The sequence below is a fragment of the Daktulosphaira vitifoliae genome, unplaced genomic scaffold, assembly GCF_025091365.1.
Source record: "Daktulosphaira vitifoliae isolate Bord-2020 unplaced genomic scaffold, ASM2509136v1 Scaffold_2, whole genome shotgun sequence".
NCBI lineage: Eukaryota > Metazoa > Arthropoda > Insecta > Hemiptera > Phylloxeridae > Daktulosphaira > Daktulosphaira vitifoliae.
In genome coordinates this window covers 15,252,160-15,271,787 of record NW_026099573.1, presented here as the reverse complement: position 1 = coordinate 15,271,787, position 19,628 = coordinate 15,252,160, and the positions used below count along the sequence as shown (strand labels likewise).

At 25.2% G+C, this 19,628-nt stretch overlaps 2 protein-coding genes across 3 annotated transcripts in view; both read left to right on the top strand.

Moving 5' to 3' along the window:
• LOC126899776 (alpha-tocopherol transfer protein-like) overlaps positions 1 to 19,628 on the top strand; it is a 47,690-nt gene that overhangs the window by 13,350 nt on the left and 14,712 nt on the right. The window contains exons 1-2 of one of the 2 annotated variants that reach the window (XM_050674969.1): positions 9,159 to 9,303; positions 9,457 to 9,636. In XM_050674969.1, the coding sequence (XP_050530926.1) occupies positions 9,462 to 9,636 (175 nt within the window). In that variant the 5' untranslated portion in view covers positions 9,159 to 9,303; positions 9,457 to 9,461. Of the gene's footprint in view, positions 1 to 9,158; positions 9,304 to 9,456; positions 9,637 to 19,628 lie in introns of those variants that run through there. The other variant, XM_050674970.1, reaches the window with a different exon arrangement.
• LOC126899782 (uncharacterized) lies at positions 3,320 to 4,032 on the top strand. Its single transcript, XM_050674979.1, has 2 exons — positions 3,320 to 3,874; positions 3,931 to 4,032. The coding sequence occupies exons 1-2, from the start codon at positions 3,498 to 3,500 to the stop codon at positions 4,013 to 4,015; spliced, it is 462 nt and encodes a 153-aa protein (XP_050530936.1). The 5' UTR covers positions 3,320 to 3,497; the 3' UTR covers positions 4,016 to 4,032.

The following is a 19,628-nucleotide window of genomic DNA, read 5'->3' as shown; positions in this document are numbered from 1 at the left end:
TAAATGGGGGAAACCTCCAAAAAAATTACAAATTTAAAAATCGCTAATTTTCGAAATTTTTTCAATTATTTTTACTAAATACTGCCGTAACTTTTTCAAAAATGAACATATCAATATATTTTTTTTTTATATAGATGCATGATATCATTACCTTTCATTTGGTATATTTTTTTGTTATATCTGATCCTTTAACTGTCCACAGGGGGGGATTTAAAATGACAACTTTTTTAAAAAAAATTAACTTTTTCAACTTAACTTTTGAAAATGTTCCGGAAGGTCTGACACTTTTATATATATCTTAAATTAAAGCTAATGTAATGTACTTTAATTTGAAAAAAAAAAATTTGACCTCTGGACTTGTCTTCACGGCGAAAATGGCTACCGAATGCTATTTTCGTGTGAAAATTCTCGATTTTATTATTTATATTATATTTAACTTTATAATGCTATAACTTATTGAAAATTTTATGGATCCACACAATTTTTTTATGAGAAATAATATTTTTTAATAAACCCTTTTTCATTCGACATACTTTATCTTAATCGAGATATTAGTAAGGAACCAGCAGATCAAGTAGCTTTTGGAATAAAGGACCAATTTTTTTAAAATTAAACACTATCTAAAGATTTGCATCGAAGCGTTTATTTTTGATAGTGATTTTAATCACTGTCAGGTATCATTATACTTGATCCAACTATGCCACGTCACCACTGTGCTGCGACCCCCCTGTGCTGGGGTTTTTTTTTTGTAAATTTTTACGATTTAAAAAATAAAGTTGATACCCCTATAACATATTACTTTAAGTAATTTAGTCTGGTACTCCAGGTTAGGGGTTTACCGCACAGTTTCTGCCTAGTAAAATTCGATTATTTTGGAACTAGTAAACATGTTTTAGATACGTAAAGTTGAAGATAATAAAACTAGAAATTGGAAAAATAGCCTATTTTTTGAAACATGTAACATACGCACTATTTTTAAACCTGAAATGGCTTGAAACATTGTTAAAGAAATACAAGCTAAAAATAGTGACACTAAAAGTTACTAAAACGTTAGACATTCAAAATTCAATAATATTTCACGGAAGATGTAACGAACAACGTTAGTTTGATATTAATTTTGTGGTCTAAAAATCTTAATACTAAATATAAGATAATTATATATGACATCAGCAATAATATTAAAAATGTAGGTTTACACGGGTTAAGCTAAATTACATACCGATATTCCATTTCATATAATATATAGCACATTCCTTGAATTTCTCACGGCAAAATTAAAAAAGTTTTTTTTTTTATTATAGAACACTAATGTCATAGCTAACTTGTTTAATCTTATTATATAATAGAACAAGGAAAAAAACGCTTTTCTGGAAAAAATAATTAGCGTGCTCGGATTTTCAAAATTTTTTTTTTCAAAGAAAGTACTCGGTCACCAGACTCCGGGAAAATTATTGGCCAAGGTCGTAAAATTTTTGCCGCTCACCCGCGAGCGTTATAAAATTTCGACCGTTTTCGAGAAAAACGCTCGCTAACGCCAGTGTTTTACGACTTAAGGTTTGAAATTTTCATCAGACCCGTCCAATGACATTCCTGAGATATCAATTCAATCCGTTCATTTTTCACCGTTTACGAGCTTTTTTTTTTTTTAAGTCCACGCGCATTGTTTTAATATGCGCATTGAGTCATTTCTGCTCACACGTTTATTCTGAACCTTAATTATATGGTGTAATATGTATTTTTATTAAGACACTATTTTGTACTTGCACATAGCACTATATTTTATATATATTTTTTATTGAGGAATATTATATGTTATATATAAATTTCAAGACAGTTACAATTATATAAGTTTGTACTTTCATTATCGGAATAATACATTATTAATAATCTTTTTTTTCTCATATATGATCTATGAGTTTATTGTTTAAATTGGAAATCATCTATGACAACTATGCTGTCCAACGTTAAATCGCAGTTACCAATATTTTTATCAGAATTAAATTTTTTACATAGTCCCACGTATAATAACCTGCTGAATTTTTTTGTAATTATTCTCAATTATTATAATTAGAATATTAATAATTTTTATATATACTCGGGGTGTATTTAAGGGAGATATGGGCCCTATGAACCAGAGTTATCAATATTTTTTTAGACAACTTCTAATAAATAAGGACCTAATGTCCTTTTTTCATCATTACTTTGATTTTTAGCAAAAAAAATTCTATAACATGTTTAACAATGTAAAAAATATTAAATATCCTCCTAAAATAATTTTTGAATAGGCCTAAAAGGGAATACCTCATTAACAAACGTCAACCTTATACCCAATACATTTTACTATATTCTCTTTTTGAATTTTCCTGATTTTAATAATAACATTTTTAATATATTTTTGTTACACTGATTCTGATGTAATATTTTTTTTACAAAATACTTATCGTGCCCAGCGTAGCCGGGTAACCCTGCCGGAATCGGTGGCCTACTTATGATGACAGCCCGAAGAGGCTTACGCACCGAAGGCGCATAAGGCTCGTAAGGCCCCGGGTCTGGAGCGGAGCCTAGTAACTATATAATAAATAAAATAATTGAATAATACCAGTTCAATATTCTAAAAATTAAATTTAATTATTGATTGACAGAAAAATCAATAATACTTTAGCCATAAAATTCTCTGATGAATTCATAAAGGTGAAAACAAGTAGTAACTGTACATAACTATAAATGTATAAAATACAATTCATAAATCTAATGAGTTTTCAATAAACATCCTTAATATCATAAAAAACATCAATGTGTTGTATTAAATAAATATTTCCTTAATGTAACGAGATCTAACACAAGTTAAGTGTTGTATTTACTGACTAGATGGCGCTAATAATACCTGTCAAAAAGATAACCTCAATAATTAAAAAAAAAATACAACCATATAAGCGAGATATGTATTGTTTATAACTTAAAAAATTTTTAAAATGATTTTCTTTTTTTTTTAATTAAAATAAGTACAAATATATTTTTCCATTTTTAATAATTATTCAAGTAATTAATAATAAATAATAAGCATTTAATTTAGAAAATCATCATTTAATTATAATTTTCACTTTGCACTAGGATAGATCAATATGTTTTTGGTTGTAATGATGGTTGCATTATTTCAGAAATATGTAAATACAATTTTTTGAGTTACACTTTTTTTTTTATTTATTAGTTTCAAATTTACATTTTAAATATGTTTTTAATTTTAAATGTTTATTTAAAAAAAATAACATGATAAAACTTTTATAACAAGTTATCTTTTTGGTATTTAAACGCCTATTTAATAGTTTATTTGTAGAAAACGTAAACTTTACTAATTTATAAAAATTTCATGATTGGCTTGATAAAAATAAAAAATAACAACGTACTAAATAAAACCATTCAAATGATTAGATTAATGTTTTATTAAAATATTAAGCTATTTAAATTTATAAAAGTTCAAGTAAATTAATAAGTAGGGAATGAGCGAAAAAGATAAAAATGTAATGAGAGCAATGCGTCATAAAATTCAAAATCCTGGTGAAGTTACTAAAAATGTTGTAAATCCAAAAAAAGCAAAAATAAACAATAAAATATTATCAATTAGCGGTTCACAAAATGTATCTAAAATAACACAAGATAGTACGTCGGTCAAGAAAAAAAAAACCTCGTTAACCAAAGAAGGTACTTTGTCTACTGCCAATTATAATAAAATTAAACAAAACATCATTCTTAAGACAAAAATTGATAAAAAAATCAAAAAAAAATCTAAACCAAAAGCAATTTTGCAAACATCGATAGAAGATAAATGTGTAGATCTATCAAAAACTAAAGAAAAAACAAAGGCTATCAGCAATGGGTAAATTCAATTATTACTCATAATAACTTAGTATTAAAATTTCTATTATTTTTTAGCTTAAAAAAAAAAAAAAAAATTTTAAATAAGAAGCCTAAATTAGAAGAAAGTATCAAAAAAGTAAGCGATAACATAGAAAGATAGAAGAAAAACATCTTACCTAATAATTATTTGATAATAAATGTTTTTAAAATAATAATTGCTGTGTTCATTGTTTTTCACTTTAGTTATTACCATCTTTTCAAAATTTAAAAAAGCGTGGAATAAATGATAGATATAGGAGAAAATACAATTCTCCTAATTAACTTTTTTTTTTGAATATTATATGGTTTAGTCTTTTCAAATATCACAAATGTCCTAGAGATTTATATCTCTTATGTTACGTAATCAAACTACTCAGGTATCATAAAACTTATATACTGTATATTAATATATTAGTCTGCCGATATGTCTTTATAGGAGTCGGCAATAGAGGCCTGTGGACCAAATCCGTCTACAGGAGGATAAAAAATTTACCCATCAATGATGTTTTTATTTTTGTCTCTTTACATATTATTAGTAATATAAGTTAATTAGCCCACATATTCTAAATAGACAATTTAAATTATTCATTTCTATTGTTTTTAAAATATTTATTATCAAATTAAGTACGAATTAATATTATGTTTTATTTACAAAATAATTTTTCTTTGTAATTAATTAATTTTTTAACTTTATTTTTTGAGTTACTTTCTGTCTATAATATTCCAAATTTTTTGTTAATATGTTTCTATACAAATCGTTTCTAAAAAAAATTATTTTTAGTTTCACCTGAATTTAACAATGGATTTTTATAATTATAATCAAATTTTATAAAACGCTTAATTGTGTAGATTTTTTTAACAACGTTTTGATCGGATTATTTAGTTAAAGTAAATCATTAAATTTCATATAGTTCTGGATATTTCAATTGTAGAATCTATTTAAACACCGTAAGTTACTTAGAAGTAATTACTATAATGCAAAATAAATATTGAGCTTTTTTGATAAATTTATTGTAAATAGTAATTATTATTATATACTGTAAATTTCCTGACTGCATATTAATCTTTACAATACAATTTGTTTTATTCTTATAAAATTTTCCGTTTAATAATGTCCAGCATTTCAAACTTGCAATTGCTCTAAACGTTATGGTAAAATATTCATTTTTTTTTTTTTTTGTACAAATTTTCACAAAAATCAACACTAAAGGACCAAAAAAATAGATTAAACATGACATTTTGTGCTGATTATTTTTAATATATTAAAAATCAAAATCAGTAATCATTTGAAAACAAATGTTTGTTTTGTTTTAATTATTTTTTATTTGTAAATACATATTTTTTACTAATTAGTAATAATATCAAAAATTAGAAGTGATAGAATAAGTCTTTTTGAAGATTTTAAAACGCGCGAAAAGTGGATTTTGAAAAATGTATTTTTGATTCTGATGAAAGTCCCTTGTAGTCCAATGTATTTATTTATAAGTAACAACAATTTTTGTTTGAAAAGTATTGCATCAAGCCCTTTAAATTTTTTTACACGTTAAAAGCAACGAAATATACAACTACTTTATTATTTTGTATAGATTCTCCATAAAAATTACAATAGTAAATTATTAAATATTAATTTTATACTATATTTAATTGCTACACAAAATATTATTCATAAATTAAACTTTTAAATCTAAGAATTACCAATCAGGATATATAATTTAGAAAATAGGTTTTGATGTTATTTTTCTTATTATGCAATGTAATCCACCAATTTCTTAAAATTAAACACTTTCTACAGATTTGCATCGAAGCGTCTTTTACGATAATAATTTTAATCACTGTTTATCATCTATTTTCATTTTGTTTTAATATACACAACTTCAATTTTTTTTAATTTCTTACAAATAACCTAAGCAAATTACATTGGCATAATTGTTTACAATATTGACTTGAAATATAACATAAATAAAACTTTTCTTATATATGTTGTACTTCAGAGTTATTCTCTGATGGTTTATTTGACTACGATATTACATGTGATATCATCATCGTAGGTATTCCCAACGTGTTTCTAAAAATCGAAAATATTGTTTTTTGACATGTTTAATATAAGCGCTGAAAAAGTAATAACAAACTGCCGAAAAGTTTTGATAGGTTGAGGGCAGTGTCCGATACAACTTTTGTATCCAACAAATGTAATAACATTTTGTTGTTCTTATACTCAGGCGATCTATTTTTTAGAGAATTTTTGTTTTGTTAAAGTTTCACACATGTTCTTAAATAAAATTTTTAATTGATTAAATAAAATTTAATGTATTACTTGAGTACTGGACAGCTAAACCACCGCTTGAATAATGAATGTTGACTCTAAATACTAAGTTAATATATGAGACCGGTGATCGAACCAGTGGCAATACAACAACTATCAACTCGTTCACACCATCCATGCATTAAAACCTATACTATTAAAATTAATTTTTACTATGTTTAAAATTTATTCATTAACCCAAAATTTTTATTTTTAAAAATATTAAAATTTTTCTTTCAAATAAAAATTATAGTTTCTTAAAAAAAATTAACCTAAGATTGTAGTGTTGTTTTTTTAATTATCTTACTAAAAAGTTAATTTAGCGACACATAGTTTTGAATAATTTAATTAAATAATTTAATAATAAATAATCTTAAGTAATTTAAGAATTACAGTGATATATTTATTCAAGAACAGGACTAAAATGCTGGGTTATAACAAGTACAACGAAATTTTTATTATTATTAATATTTATTTATTTTTATTATTATTAAATATTTGTATACTAAATAAAAGAATTTTTTTAAGCATGAGTATAAATATAAAATATGTTAAATATTTATTTGCTTTTTATTATAATTAAAAGTACAATAGCTTTGTACTTTAAAACTTTACTTTAAAAATCTTGTCTTAAGTACATCGATGGTATGTATTTTGTATAAGTTATGAAATATTTTAGTTCAAATTTCTTCTATGGAGTTAATTTATCTTTCATCTATTGACTAATAATTTCAATTATAATATTATAATTTTGAGGATCAACTTTTTTATGAATTTGAATTTGTGAGTCAAAATTTGACTGGCCATGGGTAATTGTCACTTGAAAATACAAATATATTTGTTCAACCGTATAAAAGCTCAAGTTGAAGAGTGAAAACCCTAAAGTTTTAACATCGGCTTTACCTCTTGTTGTTCTATTATAAATCGAGTGTTCGTTCAAAGTAATAACAACTATATTATACTACGTATTTTATTTAAGTATGAAAAAGTTTTGAAAATCGAATTTCCGACAAAATGTCTTTTGTTTTAAAATATCTCATTTGGCTAATTAACTTGGTAAAAAATTCTTTAAGTTAAGTTTTTTAAGTCTATTAATCCACAAGTTCTACTGCAACACATATATTTTATAAATTAAATTACTTATTATAATAAATCTTATTTTGTTAATTTTTTTCTGAATATTTTGAAAGAATTAACCAAAGTGAATTTTGTGACATTTAAAAAATAATATTTAATACCCATGGTTTAGTAATGTCATGCAAATTATAAAAAAAAAAGAGCTCCTTATTATCATCTTACTGGCAAAACAACCTACAACACATGTCAAGTATAAATACCGGTTTACAGTAAATAAACAATGTGTTAGAGAACGGTCAAGAGATATATTTTTAAGTAGGTTGTATTTTTATACAATTGTACATAACAATGCACATGGAAGGATTATAAAACTGTACTTATTAATTATTTAATAAGAATAGAACCAATTAAGTTGTTTAATACAGATAATTATTTTTGGTATTTAATAAAATAGCAATATTTGTTTATGTTTAAGTATGCTATTCTAGTATAAATCATCTGTCTATCTAGTATCATCTGCATTCAAAAAAAAAAAATGAACAGACAGCATTTTTAATCAGAATTTAAATTAGATAGCATTATAGTAAAAATATGAATGATTTTATTTTGTTGTCTTTAATCAAGCCCTTTATTTAATTATAGTGTCTCGAAATACACATTATACCCCCCCCCACGTTGACGTTATTGCGTTGATAATCATTTTGTAAGAGCAAAGAGGGTTTATTAATTAATTATAACCCAGACAAAGTTCTTTGAAATTAATAAATAAATTGTCGAGTTCGGTCATGTGTTTTATACACGCAGAAAATAATGGTAAATTTTAATTTGAACTGTCTTTGACCTCTAAGATATTTTTTATACATATAAATAACAAATATTTATTTTTAAGAATGAAAATTATGAACTCTGTAATGAGTTCAAAATATTAGCATAAAAATGAAGACATAGATATATACTTAGCCAACTCCAAGTAAGGATTAAGGCGAAGTAAAAAGAAAAAGTTATACCCGTAAATGTTTTAAATAATATTACAGCCTATGAAAGCTATAAAACATTCAAATATAGCGTACTTTTTATGTTTTAGGTTTAGGAACATTTGTAATTAGGTTAAATTATTAAACATATTCTATTCATTGATATAAGATGTATCAAAGAACAGTTCAATTTTTTATTCAAAAGCGAATATGATCATTTTTTCTAGAGCCAAAAGACAACTAGTTTTTTTCCTGTTAGAGTGAAATTGAAAACGAATGCATTATTATCATATTATATAAAAGAACAAGGAAAAAACGCTTTTCTGGCAATATTACTTAACGTGCTCAGCTTTTCAACATTTTATTTTCAAAAAAATTACTTGGTCAAAAAAAGGAAAATTTTTGCTATTAGGGTTTTTAAATTAATTTTACGTGCGTCAATATTTTAAGATCATTAATCTGGTGATAATGAACTTAAAAAGTAGAAAAATAGTTAATTAACTGTTAAAAGCAATAGTAGGGATAACTAGTTTAAAATTCGTTGCATTAAACGAAAGTCTAGAATTAATAGTTAATTTCAAGGGCAAATATAATTCGTAATACTTATACTTTTACTCTTATTTTATGAAAGAATCAAACAACAATTTAAATTGTACTTAAAATCTCAAGCAACTTAATGTATCACTAACCATTTTAATAATATATTGTAATTGCAAATTGTGATATAATAACCAAAAAAAAACGACCATATTATCAAAAATCATGTACAGACTATCAATTATCCAGGTGCATAGTGCACGCTACGTACTGTTTATAATGTCAGCTCATTGACTGTTGCCCCTCCACCTCCCACTATTAGGTGCCATGCCATTGAAAAAAATAAAATGTATATATCTATATATAAATAAAAACCTGCATATGGTGGTGGCCGCTCACTATCAGTAAAACTCGCATACTGATTGTATTGTAATTTCATCACTTTATCTTTATTTGTTTTTTTCCTTTAGTTATGATATGCTACAAGCTGAAGGCTCAGAAAATACCGATTGCTCGAACGTGAGTAATATTAGAACGTTAGTAGACAAAGAAGCGACGCGTTCGGAACGTTGACATAAGATTAATTATTTTTTTAAACTTCGTTTTAAGAACTTAACATTTTTGCTAGTACATTTCTTCGTTAATAATTATTTACGTGTTTAAATAATACAGAAAACATGGAGATAGCTGCGGATGGAAGTGCATTCATAAAGATGGGAGAAGATTATAAACTCCGGTTTGAAGACGAACAAGAATTAGAGGAGGTTTATCAGGAACGGGCAGAAACCGAACTGAGAGAAACTCCTGAACGAAAAGCTCAAGCTCTCAATGAACTGAGGCAATTAATAAAAGGTAACAAGAATACTTATTAAACATGTACAAATCACTAAAATTGCGAACTTCTTGTATCAAAAATGATTAACTAACATAATAAACTAAATATAATTATACATCATAGGATTTAAAAACGATCAGAATTAAAATTTATAAGTGACAAAAAATAGAATGTATCATTCCCAAAAATATAAAAGATATAAATTTTTATTCTTAAAATATAAGAAAATTTAATAGTGGAGTAAAAATACATAAACAATTATTATCATAACAATAAAGTTATAATTAAAGATCTCAAATCGATAAACATAGAAATTTTATACTATTCATAACCGAAAAGTTAAACATTAATTAACATGATATAAAATTAAACTAATTTTTAGTTAAACTCGATGTATTATTTTTTGTATAAAAGGATGCTTATGGCATTAAACACTCGATAAAAAAAAATAGTATCATATCTCACAATTTCCAGTTTTTTTTATAAAATAAAATAATAATTTGTTATTTATTATATTTATAATTTATTTTAGATTATAAAATAGGTACTTTTTAGATTATTTATCTTGAAAATGTTGAATAGTAGATTCATTATCCTTTGAATATCGATATTTAAGCTTTCTAAGTAATTTTATGAATTAAAATATTGATATCATTAACTGAATTAATTTTGTATTTAACACAAATCCAAGTCCAATTTAAAATAGAAATGCAATTAATTAAACGCAATTTTTAAAAATTAAATTATTCATTCATTAATCTTCCTATTATTTTTATTATAATGAATTTAAAAAATATTTCCTGCAGTGTCAATAACCTTACCATTTGTTTAAATAGTTTTCTATTTCTGTTTATTACAGATTAGTTTAAACACAAACCACTGACAATACTATTATGAATTAATAATATACTCCTGTATTTTTCCAGTAAAATATTATGATATCAAATTTTAAGATGGTAATTAGAATTACTTCCGTACTTTCATAAATTATTAAAATATGAGCTTTAATATATATTTTGTGAGAAATTTAACCCAGAGAATCTTTATAGATAATTAAAATACTTTTCCCATACATACCATTTAATGTATCCTACAAAACATGAACATTTAATTTATTTTGAAAGTTTAAAGGAAGTTGTAAAATGTTTGTTAGTATTTTTAAAATAAGCTATTAATAACTTCATTAACATTTATAAGTATACAATAAATTACCAGTTGTTATTAGTTCATCGTGAATTATGTTCATAATGTCACTAGCTATATTTCTAAACGCTTATATTTTAATAAACTTAAGACCATAAAAAATTATGAAACTCCATGTCTGCCAATAAATACAGATATTAATGGCGAATGTAACAATAGATCTAGGAAAGTTTGATTATAAAATTAATTTTAAAGAATACCTATAAACATTTGCTTAATATTGTAAAATTATTATTTAATGTTCATCATAGTATGAATACATTAAATATTTTAACTAGATTTTATTCTTTTAAAATTTTAAAAGGATCAAATATAAACAACGCCAAATAGTTTTTATAAAGTACAAGTAGAAGAGAAGTTAAATATGCAAAATTTTTCTATGCGAAAAATGTATTTATTTTTATTTTTAATTACATGGAACCCTTTCAGTTATTAAGTAATTATATTATCACATGGACCCGATTAAAATTAATAAGTCCAATTTTTCCGAGTTGGTCTGAAGGATTTCAGGTACCAGTTACAGAACTTGGCGTGTATGTAACATCATTTTAATTTTGTTTTTATAATTAAATTACACCCAGCTTAAAGCGTTAGTGGGTTATGTCGGATAAACGTTTACATTATAAACTCTTTTGGTATATGGGAAAATCTTTTTAACACGGGATTGTAAAAAGCAGTAAACGACCTGTAACAACTATCTTTTTTATTAGCGTTTAATTATCACTGAAACATAACTGGAATTGGTATATCGATTTTAATACAAAACAATTTATGTATTCTAATGAAAATTGACGGTTTTATTTGAGTTCAAAAAACAACCAAGCGATCAGTTATTATTTTATATCTCCAAATACATAAAATTAATATTATAAATTATTTTCTAATACTTGTTTTATGGTTATGGACATTAATATATCTAACGACTTTCAACTATGAACATTTGATTAATTTTTTTTTTATCTATACTTAAGCATATCACAATAGCATCACAAAGTATTTTGTCTTATAATTATAAAATTTGAACGCCATTTTTTTTTTAATACATAAATATTTGCTTATAAATATTATAAGTTTTAATAACAAAGTCGTTACATTGTTCCAATAATGAGTTTCACTAACAAATTTCAATTTCCATAACATTATATACATTAAAAAACTTAAAATTAAATTATTTCAAAACAATCCTTCTTTAATTTAAATCAATGATTTAATATATTGAATATTATTCAATTCTCATAGGTATAAAATACTAAAAATATAATTTTAAGTATTTTATAAAACTAACGTCTAAAGTTTGGCAATAAACCAAGTTACCTTTAAGCCTAAAAAAATACTAAAAATCAATAGTCATTTAAAATTAAAGATTTATTGATTGAAAAGTTACAAAGAAAAGTTATATTTTATATGAAAATTAAAAATTTTTACAATAATAATAATTTTTTTATAATAATTATTAATTGTTATTGCTCGTATCTTAATTTAATAATACTAACATAATTTAGTAATAATACATTTTTTCAAAATTTCAAAAAGTAAACATAATGGGCAGAATATTAACATTTAATGTTATTATTTTGACTCTGCCAAGGAAAAATAGTAAAATTGTGGGATGCATTTTATAAGAGTTTGTTATAGCGATAGCTTTAGTTAATACAATTTTTGTTTCGCTTCTTTCATAATAATATAAACACGTGTTTAAATTGGAAATTTTATCGTATTACGTTTTTCCTATAAAATAACAGCTTAATTAATTTGCTAATCACCGAAACAATAAATGAACTCGACATTTTTCTGAGAAATGCTTTACCTAAAGTTTACAAACTAAGTTCATACATAACTTATACAAAGTGTTTGAATATCAACTTAGTCTAAAAAACCAACAGTCTTTGTACGTAATTATGGTATTTAATTCATACACTAAATAATGCAATGACGAACTTGTACTTGTTCATGAAACTCATTAAAAGTCCAAAGATAGTTCTAAATTAAATTTTAATGTCGAATATTGTAATTTTTTTAGTATCCTTATAAATCTTTGTATGATCTATGCAGATAATTCTTTGAAAATATTTAAAAATAAATCTTTATTTACAACTATTGGAAACAGTATGTTTTATTTTAAGCAAAATTTATAAATTTGATGTACGCAGAAAAAACGTGTATGATTTTTCCGGAATAAGTGTTATGTAAACAGAATTTAAAACGTGTGTCTTACCGTGTTCATTTATACAAGGATATTAATGTTTAAAATAAGTCATTAGTATCTAAGTATAAACTCATAATAGGAGTAACGCTAATTGTTGGAACGTTATAAAGCTTTGTTTGTATGCCCGAGGTACGTTTCAGTATATCGTAATTATTAACTTATTAAACAAACATTGTAGATTGAATCTTTATAAAAAATGATAATCTTGTGAATCTTTAAAAAAGTTATTTAATTTGCCCTATACATTTGTAATCCGAAAGTCGCCTAAAGTTTAATGCTAATTACAGAAATCAATATATTTTATAGCATTAGTGCGCTCTACTACAATAATTGTATTTTCAAAAATGATAGTCGTATATAATAAAGTTGTATTTCCTCTAAATAAATTCTCCAATACACGTGCAAAACGACAACTTGTACTGAAAATGTAATGCTAAAATTAAAAAATTTTGAAAAATGTCAAAGGGAGTAATTGGGATTCCTGATTCGTTTATCAGAATTTTTAAATAATTTCATAATTTCTTAGTATGTATGAAATTTACGTAAATTACTACAACTGCTTAGAGGCCAAAAATGTGAAGAAATCGTTAAATACTACAGTTTTTTGTATACGCAAAATATTAAATGATCATTATACCAAGAATACGTAACAGAATTCATATTGTAAAAATATTTAAAATACAATATAATATTTTTCCTGAAGAGATAACAAAAATGTACAATTTTCATATATAACTTACAAAACCAAATTTTATACAATTTTTTTTTTTTTTTTAAGTACATTACAGTTTATCAATTTGAAAGTAAATTTCGAAAATAGAGTATAGAAACATCGTAATACATTTATATCAGTTGTACTTTAGGTAGTGAAGACTCGTATTTTCACTTCGCAATGACTAATCCGAAATAGCAGTGTGTCGCATATATGAGACTATTCGGATTCGTGATATGCGGGTCAAGGCGGCCCACTATTTGCAATAGAATATCAATAGGAACAAACACATCGATATCACAGACTGCAATAAATACTTATATACAGTTATACTGAGCACCGATGTGTAATAATGAAGTGAATATAATTGACAGCCATAATGCATCATGTAGACCATCAAAACCAATACAGACATCTTTTAAGTAGCTTTAATCATTACCGTCTTCAACCATTTCAGATATTTTTTAACAGTAATCCCAGTTATTTAAATCAAATTTTGTGTACCAAGGTATTTAACTTCTTATGTACTAAATCACAAAATTTAGTTCTTAGAATTTGATATAAAATATTAAATACTAAGCTCAAAAGGTTTGAAAAAATGTGTAGGTGATTTCACAAAATCACGTTTAACATTGTCTAATAAAATTTGAAATATAAAACAAAATTTTTTATTTTTCCCGCCCAAGTCTTACTACCCAAAACTTACAAATGTATGAAAACATTTTTGAAATCTAAAAAAATAGTTTCTTTAAAATACTTGGATTATTAGTACTATAATAAGTCTGTTATTTAAAAATATTTTTTTCTATTAATAATTTAAATTAAATTTTTATTAAAATTGTAAATAAATGTATTCAATTATTTAATTTGTAATTAATATTTTAACATTAATAGCTTAGCTCGACAAAACTAATAAGGCCATTACTTTAGATATGTATGGTAAAGGCAACTCGAAGTAAAAATGTAATAATCGAATTATTTTTCATAACTCAAAAATGTTATTACTTACAAAAACAAAAATTACTGAAATATATACTATTAGCCAAGATCGAAAAATTTGACATTTTTTACATTTTTGTTGATAAAAATAAATTATTTTTTAAACAAAGCTACCGATAGTGTCAATTTATTTTACCTAAAAATATTTCGATATAAATTAAAGGATGTAAATTTAGTGATTGAAACAAAAATATATTTGATATGACATACAATACGATATTTAAATTATGAGGGCTTTAGTTGTAATGCTATCAGTCTGTATTAAAGAATGTAATATTAAATGTATTATCAACACAAAAAAACTATTACAACATAGTGAATAGTATATTTAATGATAATACAGAATATAAAGTGAATTCACATAATGGATGAAAAAACTAGAGAAATACAAGGAGAGGTGCCGTGGTGCATGTTGTTTGCTGACGATATAGTGTTAATAGGAGAAAATAGGGAGGAAATAAATCAAAGGCTAGAGGTGTGGAGATCAGCTCTTGAAGAAAAGGGTTTAAGAATAAGTAGAAGTAAGACAGATTATATAGAGTACGAGTTTAACAAAGGAGAACACGAGGTAGGTGAAATGAGGAGATCAGTGACAATAGGCGAGGACGTGATTGGAGAGGTGGAGAGTTTTAAGTATTTAGGGTCCGTTGTGCAAAAGAGTGGTGGTATTGACGAGGATGTAAGACACAGAATTATGTGCGGGTGGTTGAAGTGGAGAGAAGCGTCTGGCGCCTTATGCGATAAAAGAATTCCAATGAGGCTGAAAGGTAAATTCTACAAAACTGTAGTGAGGCCAGCTATGATATATGGTTCAGAGTGTAGGGCGGTTGATAAGAAAGTAAAACATAGAATGAGTGTAGCAGAGATGAGAATGCTTAGATGGATGAGTGGAATGACTAGAAAAGATAGAATAAGGAATTAGCATATAAGAGGGTGTACAGATGTAGTATCGATGTGGACAAGATGAGAAAAAATAGACTTGGATGGTTTGGTCATGTTATGAGGAGAGAAGAATCGGAAGCAGTAAGAACAGTTATAGAAATGAATGTAGAAGGAAGAGGTAGAGGAAGACCAAAAAAGAGATGGAGGGATGCTATTGAATGCAATATGAAGACAGCTGAAGTGAGCGTAGATGATGTGAGAGATCGTGTTAAGTTTAGGTTAAGGGTGGCCGACCCCAAGTAGTTGGGATTAAAGCGAGGAAGAAGAAGAAGACTTAATCACATCAGATATGTTTCTAACAGTCTTAAGCTGAATATAGCCTGAATTAAGCTAATAACCAATTTCAATAGTATTTATGAAAATTTACACCTAAGTCACTTTATATAGTTTATTGTATCTCCTAGTTCATGTGTAATACTAAATAATAATAATTTATCCACGTTTCTTAGTATCTTCATCACATTTGTACTATTGTAGCTTCGGTAATTTGAGAATAAAATTATAAAACGCATTTAAAAATTCCTTTTATTAAACTATGAGTAAAATTATTTAAACTTTTAAGAAATATTTTTCAAACAAAACAAATTCGTATAGATATTGAGTGTAATAACGCTTTTAAGAAATTAGATAATGTTAAACAACGAAAAATGAAAAGCGTTATTGAAAACTAAGTATTCGATTATTAGCGTAGTTATCACCCATAACGATAAAAATGTATTTAAAACAGATTTTTTAAATATTTATAAAAAAAAAAATCACTAAAAAGCTTTGTCGATGAATCAAGTTGAGTAAAAAAAAAAAAAGATCCCTCTATACTGTAAACACCAGGATAAATACATCCCAAGTTTATATTCCTAGTAAACAAAAATTTATATATATAAATATATTACTTTTTGTTGGCATAGAATTTAATATATAAGCACTTGTCTTACTTTATATAAAGCTAAGCAAGTGTAAAAAATTGAATAAGGAAAAATTTAAATCAAGGCGCCTTTAAACATTCTATTTAAGAACCGTTGTAAAATCTGATCTGGGTATTTTAGTAACATACGGGTCTTTTCAGTATAATACATGACGTAAAATTATTCCAAGACGAATACATTATTTGGGTTAACAGGATTAAAGATTAGAGATACATGTGAAGAGGTTTACTGTATTAATAAGAAACGAGCATTGTAAAGTTGTTAGACGAATTAAATCACACAGAGTGTATCTGGATTAAATTTCACCCTCTTGCGACTAGTCAGACCGTCTTAAATCCATAAGCACCGATTCTTCATTTCCTCTACACTATAGCTATCATTTTCTTAACGGTAGCACATATTCATATTCACACCGAATAGTCATGTGACTTCCGGAAACTTCCATCGAAATAAGAACTCTTCCGAAATCAATGCCATATAACAAAATTAGACTACGTCGTTGTAATGTCGTGTTGTTATTATTGCTGACCTGGCGCTTTTACATGATTGGAAAGCTATTACTATAAATAGTATATAATCATGTCACTAATAAGCCAAAAACAAAACAAATGTCCTTAGGTCCAATCAACTAAATATCCTGATTACGAGACTGGTAATGTTAGATGATCTGTAACAGCATAAATATACAATGTAATATATTCGTAGTAAAAATTTTTGTTCGACTACAAATATAAACGAAGTTCATTCTACACGTTCCAACTTTAATGTAATTTTTTTTTTTTCAAGTGTCAATCACGAGTGTATTTTAACTTCTTTACATACACATGCTTTGGAAAACTTTAGGAAAAATAATTTTACGTAAACATTTAATAGTCACCAAGTAATAGATGATACGAGATCTAAAAAAGTGAGAAACAGTGTTTTTTTGTGTTATTTAATAGTTTATAAGCGTAATGCGTTGTATACATTATCGTTTCTGCGAATTGTTAGTGTTTACTTAACCACAGTAAAAAATTGTGAGAGTAGTGTCAACAAAGTTAAAATCCATGACCTCAAACTATTGAGTTTAATTATTTCATTTGTGTATCTGCTAAGGTCATAATGATTCAGATAATTCTAAAATATCTGATCAAAATAACTATGCGTTTAAACGCTTACTGAACGTGTAAATAAACGACTGTGTAATTCATTTTTATTGTGATTTAAAATTATACGTAGAAGTCTTATTGTAATTTTTTTTTTATAAAAAAAATAAAGAGATTATTTTCATTGTTATTGTATTTAGAAGTTCCTGAATGTACAAGGATTTTTATAGTTATATATTTCCAACTAACTCATAAGTACAAAATATTTGCATTTTATTAAACAAGGAAAATTTTAGGAAAATCTGCAAAATTCCGCGAACAAAAACTATGCAAACTTTTCATGTTGTTTAGAGAATGTTTAATATTTTATTATAGTCTGTTCAATTTTAATTAATTTCTATTAATTTATTCAATTCATTATAAAGTTAATACTTAAAGTTATTAAAATACTTTATAGAGACGTTGAGACTAATGAATATTACTAAATTTTCCTTATATGATAACAACTTACTGTTTCCTTGATGAAACTTATGATACTTTTAATAAATATCACATCAAAATAATAGTTTTGATGATTAAACTGAAAATAATTACGAAATAGTGGACTATTAGTGAAAATTTCCAAAAAAAGAAACGTGATTTGTTTTAATTAATGATAATCAATCACATTTCATGTGTTGGCTCGTTATTTCCCAATGTTCACCATAACTGATTATTGATCAAATAAACAGATAGTTTGTTGACTTCTTTCGCATTATTATACCTTCTAATTTTGATTTAAGTTAAAATTCATACTTGGCGTATATTAAAAAATACATTTAAAAAGAAAAAAATTATTAGTCTACCCAATTTCGCTAATGTTCAAATTCTGTTTGTAGTTATTTCAGGGGTATTAAATTTACTATCTAACTGGAGATCTTATATTTTATCGTAAATAATTTTTTTGGAAAAATACTGAAGTTTTTAAAAATTACTCCTGTTTTGCGAAATGAATGTTATTATACTGATTACCACAAGACCTTATATTTTAGAAGCTTGAAACATTTGTTGTTTTAGTAGGTAAACGGACACTGTTATTTATTCAATTATCATAAAATAAATCAATATACAGGGTGATTTTTTTATCATAACCCACTCAATTACTTGCAGAATAATAATAATTTAAACATTTTTTTTTTTCATTATCTTTAGTTACACATTATTCTTGAATTTTTAACTATGTAATACTTTTTAAGTTCATCCCTTATGCCTTGGAGGGGGGTCAACTTTGTTTTTTTAAATGGTAACACATATTTTTAATTTAATAAAATGTTTGAGTTTTTAATTTAATAGTAAATGGCATTTGAATTTTTAATATAACTTAATTCGTTTATTAGATATAATCATTTAAAGTTTCAAATTTTTGAATTAATATACAGGTATAATACACAAGGGATTACAAATATAGGTAGCTAATTGGTTTTTTATAACATCGATATTAGCAGGTCCACAGCATTGTTATTATCAATTGTAGTAAGGCACATTGTTATAAGTTTATAAATACACTAACTGACAATACAGAAAGTATATCTATTGATAATCATAATTGATAATAAACAATCCGTGACTGAGACAGCAATGTCATAAAAATCCAATTAGCTACCTGTATTTACAATCCCATGTGTATTATACATGTATATTAACTCAAAATTTTGAAACTTTAAATGTTTATATCTAATAAGCTAATAAAGTTATATTAAAAATTCAAATGCCATTTACTATTAAATTAAAAACTCAAACATTTTATAAATTAAAAATATGTGTTACTATTTAAAAAAACAAAGTTGACCTCCTTCCAAGGCATAAGGGATGAACTTAAAAAGTATTACATAGTTAAAAATTCAAGAATAATGTGTAACTAAAGATAATGAAAAAAAAAAATGTTTAAATTATTATTATT